Here is a 21,517-nt window from a genome sequence, read left to right on the forward strand (position 1 = left end):
AGACTGAATGGTTACTTTAACTTATAAATATAATTACTTGGATGAGTGGATCTGGAAACATCATAGATTGTTTATGTGAACATAACATGAAAAGTAATGAGTGGGCTGGAGTGGGAAATGTCGTGAAAACTCTTATATCCAGCTCCACCTGTAGTACAGGATGTTCCGTGGGTGTGTATTTCTCTGTGGCATACCGGTCTGAAGGTGTGTCCGCTCAGCCAATGAAACTGCAGCAGGTACATGCGTCAGCAGAGGAGGGAGCGGGAGGGGGGGAGTCGCCGGTCCTATGATAAAGTCTGCAGCTGCCCCTCTTTCCACAGAAGTGAGAGAGAAGAGCTGAATACTTCACGGGACTCTAAAAGAGAAGAAGAACTCAACAGAAGACTTTTTACCGTTTCCACCTTCTCTTTGATATTTTTATACGCCTTAAAAACTTTTTTTTTTTCAGACTTAAAACTTTAAGTCTGTATTTACACCTACATTTTTTTTCTTACATTCTCAGCCGCTTCATTTATCTTCCGAAATGTTTCCAGAGGCAAACAGCTGGTGAGTAGATTTCTAATTTTTTAATTACTTTTTCTCGTTCAGTGTTGCTCAGCACGTGGCTCTTTCACGGCCGGCTTTGGATAGCGTGAAAAAATAGACCGGACTGAGGGGAGGCAAAAATAATACGCGCATGCGCTCTTGTTCGCGGTGGAGTGTCGAGAAATGATTCATTCCAAGAGGAGCGACGCATCTAATTACATAATGAAGCGCGTTTCACAATTGAGTGGAAGTAAAGAGTTTGGAATGTTCTAATGTTGTAAAAATCAGTCAATAAAATTGATATTGGACTTTAATATATTTGATTTAAACTTTTTTAAGTTATTAGATTGCAGGGAGATGTGTTCATGTGTGCTGGACTGGACTGTGATCTGCCTGACCTCTGCCCTTTTGTTAATGTCATCCAGCTACAGCTACGAGGAATGCAAGGCCACTGCTGATTGGCTGCTTGCCCAGACAGACATCCGACCCACTGTGGGCATTGTGTGCGGGTCAGGGCTCGGAGGGCTCGCTGACCTGTTAAAGGACCAGGTGGCCTTTAACTACAAAGACATCCCCAACTTTCCGCAGAGCACAGGTGAGCTACACCTACTACACCGACACTTTACCATGGTGACTCCACATCAGCTGAGCAGCTCCTGCTGATGTTCACTGTTATATTTTTGAATTCCCACAGTGCACGGACATGCGGGGAAGCTGGTGTTTGGACACTTAAAAGGAAGGCCGTGCGTTTGCATGCAGGGACGTTTCCACCTGTATGAGGGCTACTCGGTACAGAAGGTATGTGTGTGTTTGCAAAAAAAATATCCCGTAATTTTCAGCAAGATCCCCCCAAAATATTCTTCATTTATATTCTGTGATGTTCTTTTTTCCAGATTACATTGCCTATGCGCATCTTCAAGCTGCTCGGTGTTGAGACGGTGATGCTGACCAATGCAGCCGGAGGCCTCAACCATGACTTTAAAATGGGAGACATCATGATCATCAAAGACCACCTCAACCTGCCCGGCTTCGCTGGCATCAATCCTCTGAATGGACCCAACGATGAGCGGTGAGACGTGTTCTCGTACAGCCATAAAAAGCAGACATTTAAACCTCCTATAAGCTTAACCTAATCTTCTTCCTGTCTTCCTTCGTCTGTCAGGTTTGGCGTACGTTTCCAATGCATGTCCGATGCATACGACAGAGAGCTGCAGCAGCTGGCCATGGACGTGGGACAGGATCTGGGCTATGGAGATTTCCTAAAGGAGGGAGTGTACTGTGTGCTGGGTGGGCCAACATTTGAGACAATCGCAGAGGGTCGCATGCTGCATAGACTTGGCGCTGATGCTGTCGGTGAGCTGATTGTTTTGTTGATCTGAGTAAATGTAACAAATGACTGTAAAGCCCCAAAACTTTAATCAGATCATAATCTACACATCTGGATTTTTAAGACGTGTCAATCAGAATCAGAATCAAGAAATGACAGTTCAGTAGAAATGCTTGAAGTCCTTTTGCTGCAGTGACTTTGAAAACATGTGATTTGCCCCGGGCTGCCCAAACCTCAACTTGAAGCTTTACCTTTGAGGAGCAAAAACACGTGAAAAACATAAATTTAAGTTTCCTAATGTGAGTCTTCTTTGTATGCATTTATACCGAGACTTCTCATGAAATTAAAGCAGTAAAACCTATTAGAAGCCTCTAAATTAGCTTAAGCGAAGTTGGTTTCAGCAGTATTAGATCTGCAGTTCTTCTTCTTTTGATAACACTATAAATCCCAGGTTTCTCAACATTACAGGACATAGTTCCCAAGCCAATTAGAAACAAGGAAAACATCTCTTTTGTGTTATTTGCATTTTTACATCCTTTCTTGTGTGCACTGGCTGGTTTATGGCTACTCTATTCTTTCTATTAGAGTTGTTTATATTTGTCTCGATCTTTTCCTCTCCAGGCATGAGCACAGCCCATGAGGTGATCGTCGCTCGGCACTGTGGCATGCGCGTCTTCGCCCTCTCCCTGATCACCAACCAGGTTGTGATGGACTACGACAGCGAAGAGAGGGCCAATCACGAGGAGGTCCTCCAGGTGGGCAGGCAGCGGGCGGCACAGCTGGAGAGGCTCGTTTCCACCATGGTGACCAAAATTGTGCACAACAACTACGGCCTAAGAGACTAACAGCCGTGTTTAGGCCTCTGGGATTTTATGTGGTCATGTTCTACATTGAAGAAAATCCCACTCAGTTGAGCTGATTTTAGCCTGAGGTCAAAAGGTGAAAGGATTATAGTTACCTGAAGAATCTCACTTGGACACACAGACACAGAATCTTTGAAAACGTACTCAACTGTTCTCGTATTTCATGTCACTGTGCACAAAAGGTTACACATTCCCCTGCTGAGCAGCTCCAGAAGAAAGTTGTTCAGTTCTTTTTATATAATTTTAAACAAAGTGTTATTTTTTTCCCTTATCTTACAATATAGAATCCCCCTTGTAAATGTCTGCAATTTAACTTAAAAAGAGCCAAAATCTGCTGTAAAAGTCTTAATTTTATAAGGTTGTAAAGATGTGTACATTAACCGAACTTATATTGTATGTAATGTATTTGAGTGTACCTGTTTTTGTAGGATGTTATTGTTAAATGTACTATTTATTACTATATCAAGTTTGTGTATTTCCCCCCTATCATGGATCACACCCATTTCCACGGATTTATTTGCAGCCTTGATTTTGTTTTTTTGTTTGTTTTCTGTGGACGGTGCAAGACCAATAAAACTTAGACATTAACTCAAAACCTCTCCACGTTTATTTCCAAAGTTTATATAGAAGAAGTGATACAGAGAAAGCTACACAGTAAACCAACGCATTGCATAATGAAGGGTTTGGTTCACAAAGGGACCCAAAAAAGTTATTACTGTAAACATTACACAATTTTAAACAAACATCACTTAACATTAAAGAAGACAAGAATGTCAGAGTATCTTAAAAATGTGAGGGTTTGGCAGTACTTCTCAAAGAAAAGTGCTTAAAAATAAAAAAAAAAAGGCAAAAATTTGTAAGTTTTTGGCAGAACAAAAGAGACTGTCATTTAAAAACTGTGGCACATTACATGTAGATGCTCCAGGCGGCATCATGTAACTCTGGAATACCTCGGATAAAACTCTTGCTTTCCTGACGGGACAGAAATGAGACAGTCATACAATATATCACATTTCACACAGCATGCATACAAACATATCCACCCATCCCCGTTTACCCTTACCCGAAACTTTGACATATTGTTCCCTTCAAAAGGCAAGACTCAAACAGCTTTGACACATCCCTTTTTATTACCACTTTAAAGTCCAGTTTATTTCCTACTTTACAAAACAAGAAAACAAAAACAGAGCCATGCATAAAGATAAGCTTGTATATATTAGAATAAAACATTCACAATGATCGAGCACCTCACCATTGTCTCTGCAAAATCTGAACGGGCCCTTTATGCTGAGGTGAAAGCAAAGTTTGGCACAGGATGTAAGAGGCCAGCAGTGATGCTACAGTACAAACTACTAATAGATTTATAACGCACAGTCATCTATGCCAGCCAGCACACTAAGCAACTCTCCACTTCGACTGCATCCAGCACTGGGTTTTCTAAAGATTGTCTTCAAATATAAGCAGCTGATTTAAGCAGTCGCCATTTGAATTTGGCCACAGAGGTATTTACCGAAACCCCAACATGCAACAAAGCTCAAACACAAATGGAGTCAAACCTCTCTCACGTCAAAGGGGCGGAAAAAACCCTGAAGATTAGGTGGTAAATATTTAATTATAACGTTATTAAGTTAGAGTGAAGTGATTAGAAAAACCCAAACAAGCTATACTAAAGATGGAAGTCTGGCTAATGTATTAATAACCACATTCATACTATATCAGAATTATTAAAAACCCAACCAAATTATCTGTGGGCCAATATTATCGACTGATAACAACTACTTGCCAGTCTATCGTTATCAGCATTTATAAAGACAGACAATGACAATTTTTAAAAGCACCCTTCAACCATCTTATGACTGTGATTTTGCGAAGTTTGTCCAGTGAAGGGCATCCTGAAATTTCCCTGTTGGCAACACGCGATTGAAACCCCAAAAACACAACAGCTAGCTGATTGAAGAATGTAATCTCACAATGTAATTGAGCAAATAAATAACTTCACATAATTTATTTTAATTTTTAAAGTTGATGGCAAGAAACCCTACAAACAAAATCTGGTCGTGGTAACGCTGCATCAGCCTTATGTCTGCTTAATGTTTCAAATTATGTAATGCTAGCAAAACAACGTAGGCCTGGACCATGTCACATTTAAGACATTACACTTGGTAATGTAACATATAAACACTACTTTGGCTTTGGTATCATGTCATAGTTACCTTAGTAAAATACACTGTAAAGTTTCTGTGGGCTTTGAGTGACATTAATACAATTTTGGCACTTCATCATGTGTTTAGTAACTTTCTATAAAGCTAGCTTTAGCATGTAGCCTACACAGTTAACTTTACAAAAAGGTAAAGCTAGCTTTAGCATGTAGCCTACAGTGTTAACTTTACAAAAAAGTAAAGCTAGCTTGTAAACTAAATTTGGTACGTTAACAAGTTCTGGTCCAGTTAAAAAAAGAAAAGAAAAATACAAGTATGTCTCCACACCCTCAGATTGAATCAGGTGTTTTATTTCGGACCCCAGAGTAGCCAGTTTTATCACAGAGTTGACCGAAGTGGAGAAGCAGGCGTCTTTCAGTTGGCGACACATTTTCAGTACAGGCACTGTAATCAAGATTTTAAGGGTTTTTAAGCATCAGAGGACCTCAGCAATGTGCAGCATAGAGGGTGAGGAAGAACTGAAGGGAAAAAGGCACTTCTGAAACCACATAACAGACCAAGAGCTGCAGTGCAAAAGTTACAGAGGAGTCCACTCATCTTTAGGCAAACATGGTCAGGCTGATCCACTGCAGAACAAAGAGAATGTTGGAATTAATGAATGAAAACTCTTAATAAATCACAGAGAGTGAATGAGAAAAACAAGCTTTTGTTTATACAACAGCATTTGTGATGGGAATTTATACCTGGAAGAAGTTTAGAGATATCTGACCATCTCCATCAGTGTCCAGGTTCTTAAAGGTTTCTGCAGTAAGAGAAACAAAAAAGATCATTTGACTGAGAACAGTACGACGTATTTTAGCTTCTGTTAAGCTTTGCAGCCGTGCCCTGTATGTTTGTGGTTTTTTACAGCAAAGCAGGATATAGTTGCACAAGCAGTTAGACTGTCCCTTGTGAACCAGTGAACAACTGCAATAGTGTCACTCACTGAACATTGTCTCCAGTCTGACCAAACAGGTGACAAAGTTGTCAAAGTCGACAGCCATGTCTGCCTCTGTGTATCGCAGGATGATCAGCTGGAACAGGTGGTTAGTCAACTTGAAACCTGAAGGAAGCAAAAGCAAGAAAACCCATACAACAATGTGAAAAAATGTCATCGAAGGTGCTCCACCTACAACTCAGAAAAAATGCTTTCTGCATATACTGCTGGGACTTAAAAGTGCTTTTGTGATTTTTTTTTTTTTTGCTCTCTTTTTTGCACTTTAATATTAAAGAATAATACCTGCAGATTCAAGAGCCATTCTCATTTCGTAGGAGCTCATGGTGCCCGATTTGTCCACGTCAAACTGCCTGAATACAGTCTAGATACGGGGAGGGGGGGACAAGAGACCACCAGTTTGAATCAAATAACAAAATTTAAACACCAGTGCACCAGCTATTCACTCTTAACTCAGTCATGCAATTTAACTCTCACCAGGTATCGTTTAATCTTTTCCCAGAGTACGTGAAACTCTGTCAGGCCCAACTTCCCAGTGCCATCAGTCTGAGTGAAGACGCTAAGGAACATTTCGTGGTCAGAGAGACATTAACGTGAAGAGATCCAGAAACAAAAGAAACAGGAAGCAGATATTTCAACTTCACATCAAGGATACATCCATGAGGTTAATCATGCTGCGACAAGCTTCTTGTGAGAAGCCATCTGTCTTCAGGTCTTTATCTGTGGACGGCAGGAAGTGAAGTGAAGTGAAAAGAGAGAAGAATACACGTCTTTTTTAAATATTGAACTCTAAACTATGTTAGAAACATTTCATAATGGCAGTGCTTTACGTTTGCTGATGATCCTGTTTAATATGGTTTGCAGCTCTGTGACACTGATCTCCATGTCCTGTGGGCACAAACAGATGTACGTTATATTAAATGTGACTGCGCAGATGCCTTGGACTACTATTGCTATCTCCTACAAGTTTTGAGAGCGTGCTTACTGCTCCTGCCAGCTGCCTGAAGAGATTCTTGAAGCTTGGGTCAATCTGACTCTCATCTAGCTGAACCTGAAACACAAAGAGAGATGTGTTCACTACATGCTTTTTTCCCCACCTCCTTTCGCACAATATGGCCAGATGTGGTCACATGGGGTCACTTCTTCTCACCTCTGCTGGAATATCTGCTTTAACTTCATCATCGAGCTCCCTGATGGAGAAACAAGACAACAGCTGAAGTCAGGTTTAGACTTCAGTTTCGATTATAAAGTTCCCAATCACAACAACAATTGCATCAATATGGTAGACACTACAATAATACGTACAGAGAAAAACACAATAATCATGTGAACTCCCTTTTGACAGGATGTTAACACATTTATGTTTAGCTTTTGAGTACCTATACACTAGCATTGTCTAAGGAGCTTGCAAAGAAAAGAGTCTGGACTTCTTGAAGTTGCTTGAAGACGTTTCACCTCTCATCCGAGAAGCTTCTTCAGTTCTAAGGTCAAATGGTGGAGAGTCCCAGATTTAAACCCCGTGGGAGTTTCCCCCCAAAGAGGGACAAAGGACCCCTGATGATCATCTATCTAATCACATGAGGGAACATGTTCTGCCCGGTGGTGTAGGGTCCTAATTACTCCAAGTTTGTGTTCCAGAGGGTGATGGGAGTCAAAGAGGAGGTACTGGTCCGTGTGTGTGGGCTTCTGGTAAACTTCGATGTTGAGGTTGCCATTCTCTTCAATGTGCACAGCGCAGTCCAGGAAAGGCAAACAGTTATCCTTTGTGTCTTCCCTGGTGAACTTGATGTTTTTATCCACGGCGTTAATGTGCGCAGTGAAGGATTCCACTTCAGACCCAGCAACACACTCGGACAGAAACGGGTTCATCCCAAAGACAAAACTCCAAAACACAAACTTAACAATGTGGTGTATGCTGTACAGCAGCGGTCCCCAACCCCTGGGCCTCGGACCGGTACGTGAGTCATTTGGTACCGGGCCGCGACAGTTGAGGCTCAGGTGTGAAATGTATAGTTTTCAGGGTTTTTATCGGTTTTCAGCGTTATTTTGTTATCTTTTTTATCGTTAACTCAGTTTTCCTTGGTCTTTTCACGTGTGTTATGAATAAATCTTCTTTTTTTTGGTACCAGTACTAGTTTTATTTTGTTGTATTTATCCGCAACACCTTAAAGGCCGGTCTGTGAAAATATTGTCGGGCATAAACCGGTCCGTGGCACAAAAAAGGTTGGGGACCGCTGCTGTACAGTGCAGTGCATGTCACAACATAGAAGAGCCACCTCCACAGGACAAGACTCAGCAGTTCATCTGCATCTAAAGGACAAAGGTCACTCTTTCGAGGATGCCAATGTTCACATTTTGGACAGAGAGGACAGATGGTTTGAAAGAGGAGTGAAAGAAGCCATTATGTCCACTGTGAGCGACCATCTTTGAACAGAGGCGGTGGTTTACGACACCAACTGTCTGCCATCTATAATCCAGTTTTGAGATCCCTTCCCAGACGCCTTAACGCCCACTCACACCCTGGGCCATCTGACCTTAGGAATTCGCATGATAAGGTGGGGCCAGGTTTCACAGTGAGCTCACCCGAAACTCTGGCTGATTGGGACCCACACCCAGTTCCACACCTTGGCTCAGGCGATTAGAGGATCATCAGGGGTTCTTTGTCCCTCTATGGGGGGAAACTCCCACTAGGTTTAAATCTGGGACTCTCCACCATTTGACCTTAGAACTGAAGAAGCTTCTCGGATGAGAGGTGAAACGTCTTCAAGCAACTTAAAGAAGTCCAGACACTTTTCTTTCCAAGCTCCTTTGACTACGATGACCTGGATGACTGAGAACCTTCACAGACATACACTAGCATTATATTTATATAAACAAGATTTGGATGCAATAATTTTAGCCTGTACATATACCAAAAGTATATGTACAGCCTGTAATAGTCACACATACATCACCAATAATATTTGGTTGAATTTCCCTTAGCAAGCTGGACCTCAACCAAGCTTCTGGCATAATCCTGGCTGGATATTAGTTAACTCCTCTTGGCGGAGTTTCTTTAAACTGAGAGTTTTGAATAAGGTCGAGGTCGGGGCTTTGGGAAGGCCATTCCAGATGCGTCATCACTAATAAAGTTAATAGGCCTGTCTTGTGAAGTTATAAGGCGTTGTGGAACCTTTTTTGTATATAATGTTGTATATACAGTCTAAATCCCAAACATGTCTTCTACACTTCCTGCAAGCCGGTGGCTACTTACTCAGAGCCTGCAGGCTTCTCAGAGAACACCCTGAGGACGAAGTCGCCGTCTTTGTTTGGCTCAAAGGTGGAGGGGACGATTATGTACTCCCCTTTCGGCAGCTTCAAACGTGAGCTGACCTCCCTCAAGTTGATGAAGGTTTCTGATCGAGCGCTGGAGGCATGACTGAGGAAAAAGTCTCGCTTCAGGTGGACCCCTGAACTCCCTTTGAACTGAGAGGGGCATTAACAGAGGTAGCATTATGTTTTTATTCTATTCTCTGTAATATATATATATATATATATGTGTATATGTGGAAAGTAGAAAAACCTCATACCTGATCTGGAACCTGCAAAGAAAGCAGAGATGGAACATGATTATAATCAGTGTTGTTAAAAAAAAAGGAAAAAAGAAAGAGAGAAAGAAAGCAGTCAATAAGAAATAAATCTACTTTTTTTTGCTAACCTCGTACAGAGCAAAACCGATGGTTTCCATGTCTTGGCCCTCTCGCCGTTTCTTCCTGCGGTCCTTTTGCATGAGGGCAACCACAAAGCTGCAGTCTGGATTGCCCTGCTGGTCTGGGTTCTGCAGCATGATCTTGAACTGAGGATTCAGCCAAAAACTTGCTGGAGACAAAAGATGAAAAAGTTAAAGTGTTTCCTTTTCAGGCTATAAACTGATGTTCAGTAACAAGGAACAAAGTGAGCTAATGCACAGCCTGCTCTGTCTTATTAAACACTGAATGACATTTCTGTGAAAGATAATCACAATTAAAAACAAATTAACAAGATACATCACATGTGAAGAGACAATAACCACATAGCCCTTAACACCTATTTATACTGCAGTAAATCCTGAAAACTGTCCCATTTTCTGCCTGCCTTGGTAGAGAATCTCCAAAACCTTTTAAAAGACAATGCATTGTTTCATTGCTTAAATAGAAGTCACTGGTTCACATTCCTTCAGGAAGTTAACCCAATCCCTTCCTCACTCAATCTTCCCACTTGCCTTTTTTGATTACAAAAATTCCTGAAGTAAAAATCGTATTAAGCAGAATTAAAACACCACGAGACACGGGTCTGGTGAGATGCAACAACTGTCCATGTCCTACCCTGCGAATTTCCCCTTCTTCTCACTTGCACCACTAATCTTACCTGGGTAGTTCCTGCAGCCTCCGGCTGTGCTGCCTCTCCTCCACTCCCCCTGAAAAAGTGAGGAGCTCCATTTCTTCATCTGGCTGCTCTGCAGGGCGTCCGCCGTCAGGTTGCAGATCTCCAGACGAGAGAACTCACGCAGAAAATCAGTGTATGACATCCTGAAAGATTCGATTTTATCGTTAGTTTTCAATCATTAAGTCCAAAGATGGAACCTCGTTTCAGTGCTGAAGAAAAACAGACAATTCAAACAACTTCAGTACTGTGCAAAAGTCTTGAGTCACCCCTCATTTCTTTATAGTTTGCTTCCAAAGAGGAAGACTTTGTCATCATTAAAGTGAGCATTAGCTCTCCTGGCTCTCTGCAGGTGTTTCAATGGGCTTCTTCATTCTCAGTTCAGCCCTTGTACTGGATTATTTTTTTTAGAGGAATATTAAGACACTTAACACTGACTTCTAAATCATTTAAGCATTAAAAAGGCGTGTAAGGGATGACTCAGTGTTATGTCTAGACATAAGAGACTGTCACAAAAAAACCCAAATTGTTCCCGTTTCTTTAATGAATCTATTCAAATCTATAAAACATCTCAAGTATATCACTGTCTGACAGCACAAAATTATATTTTTGCACCTGCTGAAGACTTGCCATGTTTTAGCTGCGCAGTATATCCTGAAGGATTTGGGGGGAAAATCTGAGGTGTTTGTTTCCCCATTGTAAGTATTTCCAAGCATGTTAGCTCATATTTCAATAAATCAGTCAACCCATTTCCCAAATTTGAAGACATGAGGACTGGTTTGAGACTTTTGCCCAGCACTTTACTTCTGGATGGACAGACAATCCACATTAGACCCGCCACTCCAGTGACAAGTCTCAAATGTTTCACGCGCAAAACACTCGCGTACACTCACCAGAATTCACCATCCTCGCTGCGGTTTTGGAGACGACTTCTGGCAGACGGATCAATAGAGTCCCACTCTCTGGCGCTGAAAGTTTAAAAATAATAATAATAATAATTAAATTGAAGTCCTGGACCCAGTAAAACAGCTGGAAAATTCCTTTCAGTGCCATCCAGGCTCAAAGGAAAATTTGGTGATTCTTAATTGCATAGAACAAAATAAAGAAATCATACTTATCACTCCAGGCTCCGGTCCATTCCACTTCTCCCCAGGGGTTCCTGATGCGAACCAGCTTTGTCATGTTTCCTCTGTACGACACCTACACGCAAAGAAACACACACACACACACACGTTTTCCATCTGCTTCACTTGTTCTTCTTTTTAGTATCCTGCGCACGTTTGTTCCTAATGAGCTTTTCTCACAAAGGGGAAAATTGTTATAAACTGCTCATTTTAAGGCATTTCCAGCATTAATTCAGATCATTTCATCACGTAGTGACTCACACATTTGCCTAACAAGAAAAAGATCCCCAGTTCAATCACAAGAGGAGACACAAATCCCAGTGATGTCCCAGTGAATCCATTTACACAAGCATAAGATTTCTGGAGGTTAATGGCCTGTATTTATATAGCGCCTTACTAGTCCCTAAGGGCCCCAAAGCGCTTTACATATCCAGTCATCCACCCATTCACACACACATTCACACACTGGTGATGGCAAGCTACATTGTAGCCACAGCCACCCTGGGGCGCACTGACAGAGGCGAGGCTGCCGAACACTGGCACCACCGGGCCCTCTGACCACCACCAGTAGGCAACGGGTGAAGTGTCTTGCCCAAGGACACAACGACCGAGACTGTCCAAGCCGGGGCTCGAACCGGCAACCTTCTGATTACAAGGCAAACTCCCAACTCTTGAGCCACGATCGTTAACTGCAGGCCACTCTGCTGTTATTGTTTAAATGGTTACTTCTGTATTCGTTCATTAATCTTTAAAAGCACCCAAGCTGCAGCTAACCAAACACATTACATCAGTCACTGTCAGTGTGACTGGGGTAACATGACAGAAGTCAAGTGCAATGTCTGATTTTGTATTAACGGTGTAACTCCAATGTTTTTCCGTACTGCAAAGGACGCTTGTGCTGTGCCCAAAACAAAAGCCAAAGAGAACAAATTCAACACAATTTCATTTACATTTCTTTATAATATGCTGTACGTATGGGTGAAGGGTAAAGGAAAAGCCCGTGGAAAATAAATGCACTGCCTTTTTGGTTAGGAAAACTCGTTGGTTAAACAAATGTCAAACAGATGCATTAAATACAGAAAATAAACACACACACTGCCTAAGCCTGGTTTCTTTAGTTATAGTTGTTTGTGTGATGTGCATAGATGTATATACGTCTCTACGCTGCAGTAAACAGCAGAGCTGAGCAGTCTGAATATCATTAGTATTGATACCAAACCTGATCAATACCCAGTTTCAAAATACATGAAAATCTGAAAGGAGTTTTATGTTGTGTTAAATAATTTTTGTAGACCTCACCTCTTCCACACCAGTCAGGGAGTAGGCATGTCCCTTCACCAGCTTTTTGAAGGTGACGGCCTCCATATCATTTGCACTGGTGATCTGAGAATGAGGCAACACAACAAAAAGAGTTAAACAGAGTTAACCAGGGGTTTGTGACGTCTACAAGGCAATTCACACAAGTGAAAGTTGACTCTGCTCATCTGGACGTGGCGTTTTCACTCATCCGTGTGACTTCTTTAGTTTCAGCTGACTGCAGGTTTCCCCGACCTTAAACGGTACGTTTGCATAATGACCCAAACTGGCACCACTGACTAACAACTGTGGGGCTGCGAGGTCAGTTTCATGATTGTTCATATGAGGAATGGCTGCAATCACAGCTTTGTAAAAAGGTGAATGACGTCCTCGCTGACTCTTTTCCATGGATGAAGACAATCAGAATGACGGTAACAAAGACAGGAGAAGATGTACGCGCGTACTTTTGCAGGTCAGTGAAATTAAACGATATAATTAGCAGTCACTCTCACAGCATGGCACATTCATTAAAAGCAAAAATCTCAAAGAATAAATCTACAGTGTAAATATAGAAGATTTTTCCTGTGTCATTTAAACCTAAGCACAGAAACACAAACGGACTCCGTTTATTCGTTCCTGTTCGTGTCAATCATTTACAATTTCATCATCTGTGGAAGAGAAAACGCATTTCCTTTTTAATTTTGCTCTTTGGACCCAAGTGAAACAGGGAGGACTGAACAGGGGGGCCTGAACTGATTACAGAAGTTCAGTCCTCCCTGTCTGCAAACACAAGCTTTGCTAAAGTGTCCTTGACAGTTGCACTGACTTCCTGCCAGCTCCAGACCTTTCCCTGTCCTCACTGCCCCCTCCTGGTTTTCTATATACGGGCTTTGTTTACAGGACCCTCCTGAGCCCCAGTGGTAATACTGAGGAGAAGACTTTTCTGACTTTTAGTTGCTGGTCCACAGTTTATGTGGATCTCTGAACTGTAAGAGATATAGCAAAATCTCTCATATTATAAAATGAATTGTACACTGGAGGAAACTGGAATGTGTGACAGTAAATTTATGTAAGGATTGTTGTTAAAGTTTAAAAAAAAAAGCATTTTCTTACTATGAACCTTGGACTTGGAATAATTTACATGAATATAATATAAAAACATGCCTTTATTGTGTTGAAAAGAGTAAAAGAGTTTGATCCCAGTGGGAGTTCCCGGTAAAATAACAGTAACAATAATGAATGTTGCAGTACTGACGTCAATCGAGCAGCCAAGAAGTGATCCTCTTTCAACAGCTCTGCGGATGATGCTGAAGAGGTCCGAAGGGGCTTTGTTCAGATCGTACATCTCCGTCACACCTCCAGTAAAGTCTTCAAAACCCTCACATGTGCTGCCGCCTGACAGAGCCTCATAACAGCCATTCAACCTGCGACACAGAGAAACAGAAATTAAATGGAGTCCCGCTACAAAATAAATAAATATACTGCATAGTTTAATATTAAGAGTTGAGGATTAAACCTTAATATAAAAATAAACTTGAGAGCTCCCATTTAAAAGTGTCACTGCTTAACAATGTGCTAAAATACCATATATGGCTGCACAGGAATATGTGTAATCTTACTTTTACGTCACACTCATCCAGGAAGCTCTCTTAACTCGGAAGCCGTAAACTTACAGGAACAATGATGAGTTTCTCCAACACAGCCAGCCAAAACTTACAACCGGGGCCACAGCTGTCCACTCAAGCAGCTGTGTTTCTTCAGGCCCTCTTTAAGAGCTTCAAGTATTTCTCAATCATGCTTTTTGGCTTGTGGACAGGGAACATTTGTTCTTTCGAGAATGCATCAGAATTGACTGAGTGTAAACGCAGGCTGCAAACAGCAGAAAGGCTCAATGACAGTGTAAGAAAAATAGATAAAAGTGAAACCACAACATGTCCAAGTGCAGATAACATGGGTAACACACAGAATTTGGATCAATCAATAATTTACAGGTGATTACAACTTATCATTCAGCTACTTGTAACACATTTTACAATCTTTTTGCATCTTTCTTACATGCTCATGCTGCAGTATTGTTAGGTTTGTGTTTTTAGGCTGTTGTTAGGTGGTTGCTATGCAACATCACGACATCCTAACTAAGATATCGCAGTTAACCAATTTTTTGTGAATATAAATGACATGGTATTGTCATAAAATTTGTAAGATACAACGCTTAAGTCCTCTTGGTAGGTGGTTGCTAGGTAACATGATGACGTAACAATATTTGACATGCTAAAGACACTTCAGGGCCATAAGATGCACCTTTATGCCAAGTTTGGTGTCTTAACTCATGACTGAGTAGAATCAAGTCAGACAGAGATCTGATGCATTCAATAAAACATATCTAATCATTGGATGCACAGATTCTCTTATTTATTTGAAGCATAAGAAGAATATGAAAGGGGCTGCTTTCCCTACAGGGACAAAATAATACATATTAAAGATCGTTGTTTGCTAAAGTTAAAGTTTTTTTCCTCAGGTGCCGTCCTCTCTATCACTCTTACTTGGCGTAGGCCTTTTCCATCAGAGCGCTCCAAAACTCAGTTCCATCTTTTGAGTGGACAAACAGAAGCTTCCCATCTCTCGCCGGCAGCCGATCGTCAATCACGACGTCCACCCACTCGCCAAACTGCCAGAACTGTGGAGAACAGAGCAGAGAACAGCGATACAGAGATGGTTTAACGTTCTGCTGAAGTTCTGGAGAACCTGGGCCCATTTTAAAACATTCAAGACCATAATTTCAAACTCTTTATCACCTTTATACGTGCATTTTTAATATGCTTGTATGAGAATTGGTTAGAGACATAAATTAGCATTGTTGTACTACTTGTTGGCCTCTGAATCCCAATGTCTCTCTCAAATCCCAGATCGCTCTATTACAATCTCCTTTGTGAAGTCTAACTAATACTAATTAATCTCTAATTACTCAGTTTCATTGAAATAGGATTTAAGAGGAAATTACCAAAAAAGACAAACCTGACCAATCAGATGTGTCTTTCCAATTTATCACTACCAACACAAGAAGAAAATTGTCTCCAGCTAATCACACAAATGACACATCTGAGTGATACGACAGCCTTCTTTGGTAACTCAACTGGATCATTTTAATCCTTCATTCATTTCTTTTACACTCAACAGCATCACCAGGAGTATTCACTTGTTCACATGCATAGGAACTCGAGGTACATCCCATTTGTAACCCATAGGGTTTGATGTCGGCCCGCCGTTTACGTCTATAACAGCTTTGATTCTTTTAGGAAGGCTTTCCCCGAGCTTAAGTTTATGGGAGTTTTCATTCTTACAGAAGTGCATTGGTGAAGTCAGACACTGATGTTGGATTAGAAAGCCTGGCTCACAGTCTCTGTTCTAATTTATGCCAGAGGTGCTCTGTCGGGTTTGTCATTTGTCATTCTGTCATCCGTGTCTTTGTGGACCCTGGTTTGTGCACTGGAAAAAGAAGGGCTCATCTCCAAACTGTTCACTCAAAGTTTTGAATCATGAAATATCTCGAAACGTCTTGTTATGCTGAAGCACTGAGAGTACAATGCAGAGTATTCCATTCACTGGAACTAAAGGGCTGAGCCCTCTTGCAAAACAACCCCACAGCATAATCCCCGCTACACCAAACTTTCTACAACGCAGTCAGACAAGCTGTTCTCCCAGACTCATCCATCAGATTGCCACTCTCTTCTTTCTTTCATTCTCCACAGAGAACATGTGTCCACTGCTCTACAGTCCACTGGTGGCGTGCTTTACACCACTGCATCCGAAGCTCTGCATTCTTCTCGGTGATGTAAGGCTTTGACGCAGCTGCTCAGCCATGTGAATCTATTCTATGAAGCTCTCTATGCTCTCGTCTCAAGATCATTTAAAGGCCACATGAAGTTTGGAGATCTGTAGCGACTGATCTGAAGAAAGTTGGTGACGTCTGCACACTTTGTGCCTCAGCACCCGCTGACTCCGCTCTGATTTTACACAGTCTACCACTCCCAGTCTCCCAGTCGCTTACACTTTGTTATAATCCTACTAACATTTCACTTTGGGATATTTAGTAGTGAGGAAATGTCATGTCTGGACTTGTTGCACAGGTGGCATCCTGTCACGGTACCAGTCTGGAATCCACTGAGCTCCTGAGAGCGAGTCATTCCTGTGCCAATGTTTGTAGAAGCAGTCTGCATGCTGAGGTGCTTGATTTTATACACCTGTGACCATTGAAGTGAGTGGAACACCTGAATTCAGCCACTTACAGGTGAGCAAATACTTTTGGCAATGTAGTGTAGTTCCAGCACAAAGCGTGAAACTCTTGAACTGCACAGATTTTACAATTATTTTTAATTTCAAGGCAACATTAACTGCAAGTCACATATGAACCTAAATGTTGATATGCTTTCCTAAACCAGTCCTGCAATCATTTATTCACATTCACATGTTCTCTAACCAAATCAGGCAGCCTGACACAAATGAGGGCTGGGCGAATTTCTGTGAAATTCTTTTGGATCAGATTCAAAAAACTATTTCCCTGAATTGTTGTTCTGCTTTTCACACATGAGATGTGACTGTGTTGTCCAGCAGGGGGCAAAAGAGACCAAGACAACACGAAGAAAAGTTGTACAAAAAGAGTTAAGGGTAAAAATGATCTGGAGCAGGGATTCATTTAAGAAAGATTTTTAAAAAAAAAGAGTGGATCAGTTATTTAATTTTAGTTATTTAATGTAATTTTGCTTTCAGTCATTTTCTTCAACTTATTCATGTCAGGGTAGGCGGGGCGGCTGGACCAGGGTACACTCCGTACAGGGCTAACACATAGAGACAGACAGGTACTCACACTCTAACTCAGACCTGATATAATTATCAAATAACTTAACCCCACTAACTGCATGTCTTTGCATGCTTTCCATGTGTCTGTGTGGGCTCTTTCCAGGTGCTCCGGCTTCCTCCCACGGTCCAAACTCCACACTGAAAGACACTGGCTAAATGATCCGATTCAAACCCAGGACCTTCTTGCTGTGAGGCAACAGTGCTAACCGCATTTTATTTAATAGGGACAACTTAGATCAGGAAAAAAATAGGAACATTTTGTTTTGGGTACTTTTTCCTAAACCAGTCCTGTGATTGTTTGCATGACAAATTAGCTGCGAGTCGGGATCTCTAGCCAAAGCAGGCGGTCTGATGCAAATCAGGGCAGGGCGAATTTCTCTGAAATGTTTTTTTACAGAAGATTAAAAGAAGTCACTCTGTTGTGTTTTCCGGAAACTGGATGGAAAAGCTGCACAAAAAGAGAGTGGAGGACAAAAATGATGTGGAGCAGGGGGCGAGTTATAAGCCAGACAGGTTTAAGAAGGGTAAAAACATGGCAGAATTTCTGCTGTTGAGTCCGTTGTTCCATAGAAACATAACCAAAATACATGAAACCCTGGAGTCATTCACATTAGTTTCCAGCAGAGAGAGCTGAGAGCACTCAGAGCAAATTCAACACAGCTGATGGGAATAAACCAAAACGCCTCAGCATGTGACTTACTGTAAGTCCACTTGGACACAATTCATGTCTTGTGATGCAACAATAAAATCTGTTCGCATAAAAGAGCGATCAGATAAGACATACATAAAGGTCATCCATCTACTTGGGCGAAAACCTTTTTTGTGTTTGAAACTGTGAAAGCCACACCCATGTGTAACATCCACTCCTTTGACTGTGCTCAACGTTCTGCCATCAAGGGGTAAATTACATCCAGGAAGTGTAACTACATAGTTATTAACTGAGCCACATACATTTTCTCAGCTTTGGGCTCCTACACACATTACGCTGGTAACCTTGACACCAAAACCCTGAGCTTTTTAACAACACTGCTGTCACCACCAGTTTACAACTTTGCCTTTGGGGAAGAGATACCAGACACAAAAATCCAGACTGAAAGAGCTTCTTCCTCAAGGGACTGATTAAGTACATTGGCAAATTCACAATATTGCGATATCTGCACTCATGAATAACCAAAACAAGCCACTGATGTCTGCACGTTACTTGCTGCCATAACAAGACAATGTTAGTGTATATATAGTGTTTTGGTGTGTATTTAACAGGAATGGATGGATTCTGCACGCTTTGCAGAGCGGATTCCACTTCTGGGAAGAGCTTCGTCACAACACACAAAGCATACACACACACACACGCCAACCCACACATATACAGCAAATACAGGGCTGCCTCTGGTAAACGTACAGGCCTGCACACATTTCTTCATTCTGCTTATTAAGCCTGACATTGTTGAGGCTTTTTCTCACAGCTCTGTGGGAGAAACACCTCGTCTAACTGGGGGAAGCTAACCATTCCCACATCTGTGTCATGACTTGCAGCGGCTCTGCCTTCACATTTGAGAAGCGCGTAACAAACTGTCAAAAGGTCCATGTGTAAAAAGCGAGCTATAAAAAGAGTATCATAAAGGATTCTGCCCTGCTTTCCTTTGTGGACGACGACTTGTTTATAATTCATTCCCCCTCTCCTTTTGTCTCCCTGACTTTCTTCTTCACGCAGACTCCTTGTTCTCTCCACTTCTTAAACCAGTTAGGATTCCCACAACCAGTACACACATGATATCTTCTTTTTTTCTCCCCAGTGACTCACTCAGATCTGGATAAATTATGCTGAGGCTTAAACTCACACACAAAGAAAAAAAATCCTACAAAGACTCAGCAGCACACAAAAGCAAAGAAGCAGTAGGAACATGCTTATATGCTAGCAGCAACGTAAACACAATCAAAAGAGGCTCATAGTAAAAAAAAATAACACAAGAGGCAAAAAAACGATAGTGAAGCCGTGTGTATTTAACAAGCTGTTTAGCCATAATTCACTCACTCATACAACACATTCATTCATTTATGTTCCCTCAGAGCAGACTGAAGCATTAGCTCCTCTCACTGTAGCAGAGAGCAGCATCTATACATGAAATTTACTGCACACTCGCAGGGGGGACAGCTGCAGTCAACAAAACACAAACGAACACAGAGTCTCTGGAAGTAATCAGCTAAACGATTCTTCATTCTATTCTTGGCTGACCTCACTGTAACGGAATCAGCAAACCCAAAAAATCCAGTGTAAATTAGCTTAGCTCTGTGTGTGTCTGTGCGACTGCATTTATTGATTCTTTGATATGAAATGAGTCAGAGGAGCAGCCGGGAGATGTCATCCTTTTTGCCAACGGCATTTCAGAGCAGTGGGCATTTACTCACACAGTGATAAAATCTTCAGAGTTGATTGATAAAAGTTCTGCTGTTTGTGCACGCAAACACGGTGCTCCATCTTTAATGACTGAGCCGTCCAGCTGACAGGGATCCAGGATGGATACTTTCACTGTGAGTGTGTTTGTTGTACTTCACAACTCCAAGTATGTAATATGTGACTCTGTCGTGTGAGAGTGTGTCCGCTCTGCTCTCTGTCACACTTCCTCATTCCCTCCCCTTTCACTCTCTGCCTCTATACCCTTCACATGGCAGGCTCACAGTCTAGTTGGCAACGAGATCACTGCCTGACAGAGCGCCCGCCAACTTTAAAGTATATTAAGCACTTTATATTGCTAACTGAGCCAACTGCCAGAAACTTCAGGGTACAGTCATACTTAGCTATTGGGTTGTGTGTGAAGGTTAGTGCTAACTTTCACCTTTATAACAACTACAAAAATTGGTGAATTACTTTGGACCTCAACCCTTTAAAATAACTCTTAAAGTTTTCATTAAATGTGTGGCAGGTTTGACTGTTGATGCTGACACAGCAGGCTTCGATCTGCACATTGCTCGAGAGTTATATTGGCCATATTGGATGGGACGCAAACAGCAGGCACAAGGATAAACTAATAATTTCCCCTAGTTTTCCACAATGGGTTGGTTAATTTCAAGAAGTTGCACATTGTTTTCAGGTGAAATTAGTTTCAAAGAAGGCGCTACAACAAAACCTTGTGGTTGATTTGGTCACTGGCAGATTTCCATGGTTGCTTGTAGTTTGCATGGAGGACGCCAACATGTCAGCACTCACTCGTTAACTACTAGCTAAGTGGTAGTAAAACTTGAAAAAGTGTTACCTTAACAGGCAATAGCTAATGTTCACCTTCAAAATAAAAGTTTCGCCTCAGCAATCCAACCAACACATTTCAAAAGGCTCAACTTTTAAATTGAAGGCAAAAAGGACACGCTCCTAAAACCAAGGGGTTTCTGTCCTGTTTGTATTCAAATTCAGAGCTCTGAGAACAGTTGACAAGTGCCTGCCGACAAGGAAATGTCGTCTATCCAAACTATGAGCACCCACAGCAATCTGCTAGCAACCAAATCAAGGTCGCTTTTGCCAAATGCTCTGGGAATATACAATTTTACCTACAAATCAGTTGCTGACTCAGGCCTTATTGCCTGGACCCTACAGAGCCATACATCCAAAATGGCAAACAAGTCAACATCACATCGTTAGCAGCCGTATAACTGCAAAACCTCAACACATTTCTTTCACATTTGACATTTCAAAGGGTCTAACACTAGAGCAGAACACACTGTAGAGTTTTTCATTCTGCTTTGTCAGAACAACCAAACATCAGCTTGACAGGCTTCAATAGCACTGCTTTACTTAATGAAATGCTAATACATGCCACTGAAGTGGGCTATATTAGCATTAAATCAAAGTGCAGTTGGGGCAAAACATTACAAATGAATTGATGTGATGACGAACTGCTGTCACTGGAGACTGCTTTATTATTGAAAACCATGCAGACAATAACACCATAATAACTAGCAGCATCTCTGTAAGTGCCAGT

At 41.6% G+C, this 21,517-nt stretch overlaps 2 protein-coding genes across 3 annotated transcripts in view; one reads left to right on the forward strand and one right to left on the reverse strand.

The window, feature by feature from the left end:
* The first annotated feature begins 298 nt into the window (after positions 1–298).
* On the forward strand, positions 299–3,310 carry pnp5a (purine nucleoside phosphorylase 5a). Of its 2 annotated transcripts, XM_006805482.3 has the most exons (6): positions 299–546; positions 951–1,120; positions 1,220–1,323; positions 1,419–1,594; positions 1,688–1,878; positions 2,474–3,310. In XM_006805482.3, the coding sequence occupies exons 1-6, from the start codon at positions 524–526 to the stop codon at positions 2,695–2,697; spliced, it is 888 nt and encodes a 295-aa protein (XP_006805545.1). In that variant the 5' UTR covers positions 299–523; the 3' UTR covers positions 2,698–3,310. The 2 variants fall into 2 exon arrangements, with proteins under 2 accessions (XP_006805545.1, XP_035770120.2); XM_035914227.2 differs by lacking the exon at positions 299–546 and having other exon boundaries at positions 553–1,120.
* A 1,878-nt stretch (positions 3,311–5,188) lies between these two features.
* Positions 5,189–21,517, reverse strand: part of capn1 (calpain 1) — a 30,609-nt gene continuing 14,280 nt past the window's right edge. Inside the window, exons 5-22 of the mRNA XM_087836237.1 lie at positions 15,233–15,366; positions 13,945–14,113; positions 12,693–12,776; positions 11,384–11,469; positions 11,163–11,237; positions 10,255–10,415; positions 9,566–9,726; positions 9,438–9,449; positions 9,122–9,333; positions 7,019–7,058; positions 6,854–6,919; positions 6,699–6,756; positions 6,524–6,588; positions 6,346–6,414; positions 6,154–6,232; positions 5,860–5,976; positions 5,618–5,676; positions 5,189–5,500 (exon numbers count right to left, since the gene is read on the reverse strand). Of these exons, the coding sequence (XP_087692363.1) occupies positions 5,474–5,500; positions 5,618–5,676; positions 5,860–5,976; positions 6,154–6,232; positions 6,346–6,414; positions 6,524–6,588; positions 6,699–6,756; positions 6,854–6,919; positions 7,019–7,058; positions 9,122–9,333; positions 9,438–9,449; positions 9,566–9,726; positions 10,255–10,415; positions 11,163–11,237; positions 11,384–11,469; positions 12,693–12,776; positions 13,945–14,113; positions 15,233–15,366 (1,674 nt within the window). The 3' untranslated portion in view covers positions 5,189–5,473. The remainder of the gene's footprint in view (positions 5,501–5,617; positions 5,677–5,859; positions 5,977–6,153; positions 6,233–6,345; positions 6,415–6,523; positions 6,589–6,698; positions 6,757–6,853; positions 6,920–7,018; positions 7,059–9,121; positions 9,334–9,437; positions 9,450–9,565; positions 9,727–10,254; positions 10,416–11,162; positions 11,238–11,383; positions 11,470–12,692; positions 12,777–13,944; positions 14,114–15,232; positions 15,367–21,517) is intronic.

The sequence above is a fragment of the Neolamprologus brichardi genome, chromosome 3, assembly GCF_056152115.1.
Source record: "Neolamprologus brichardi isolate AB-2024 chromosome 3, ASM5615211v1, whole genome shotgun sequence".
Lineage (NCBI taxonomy): Eukaryota > Metazoa > Chordata > Actinopteri > Cichliformes > Cichlidae > Neolamprologus > Neolamprologus brichardi.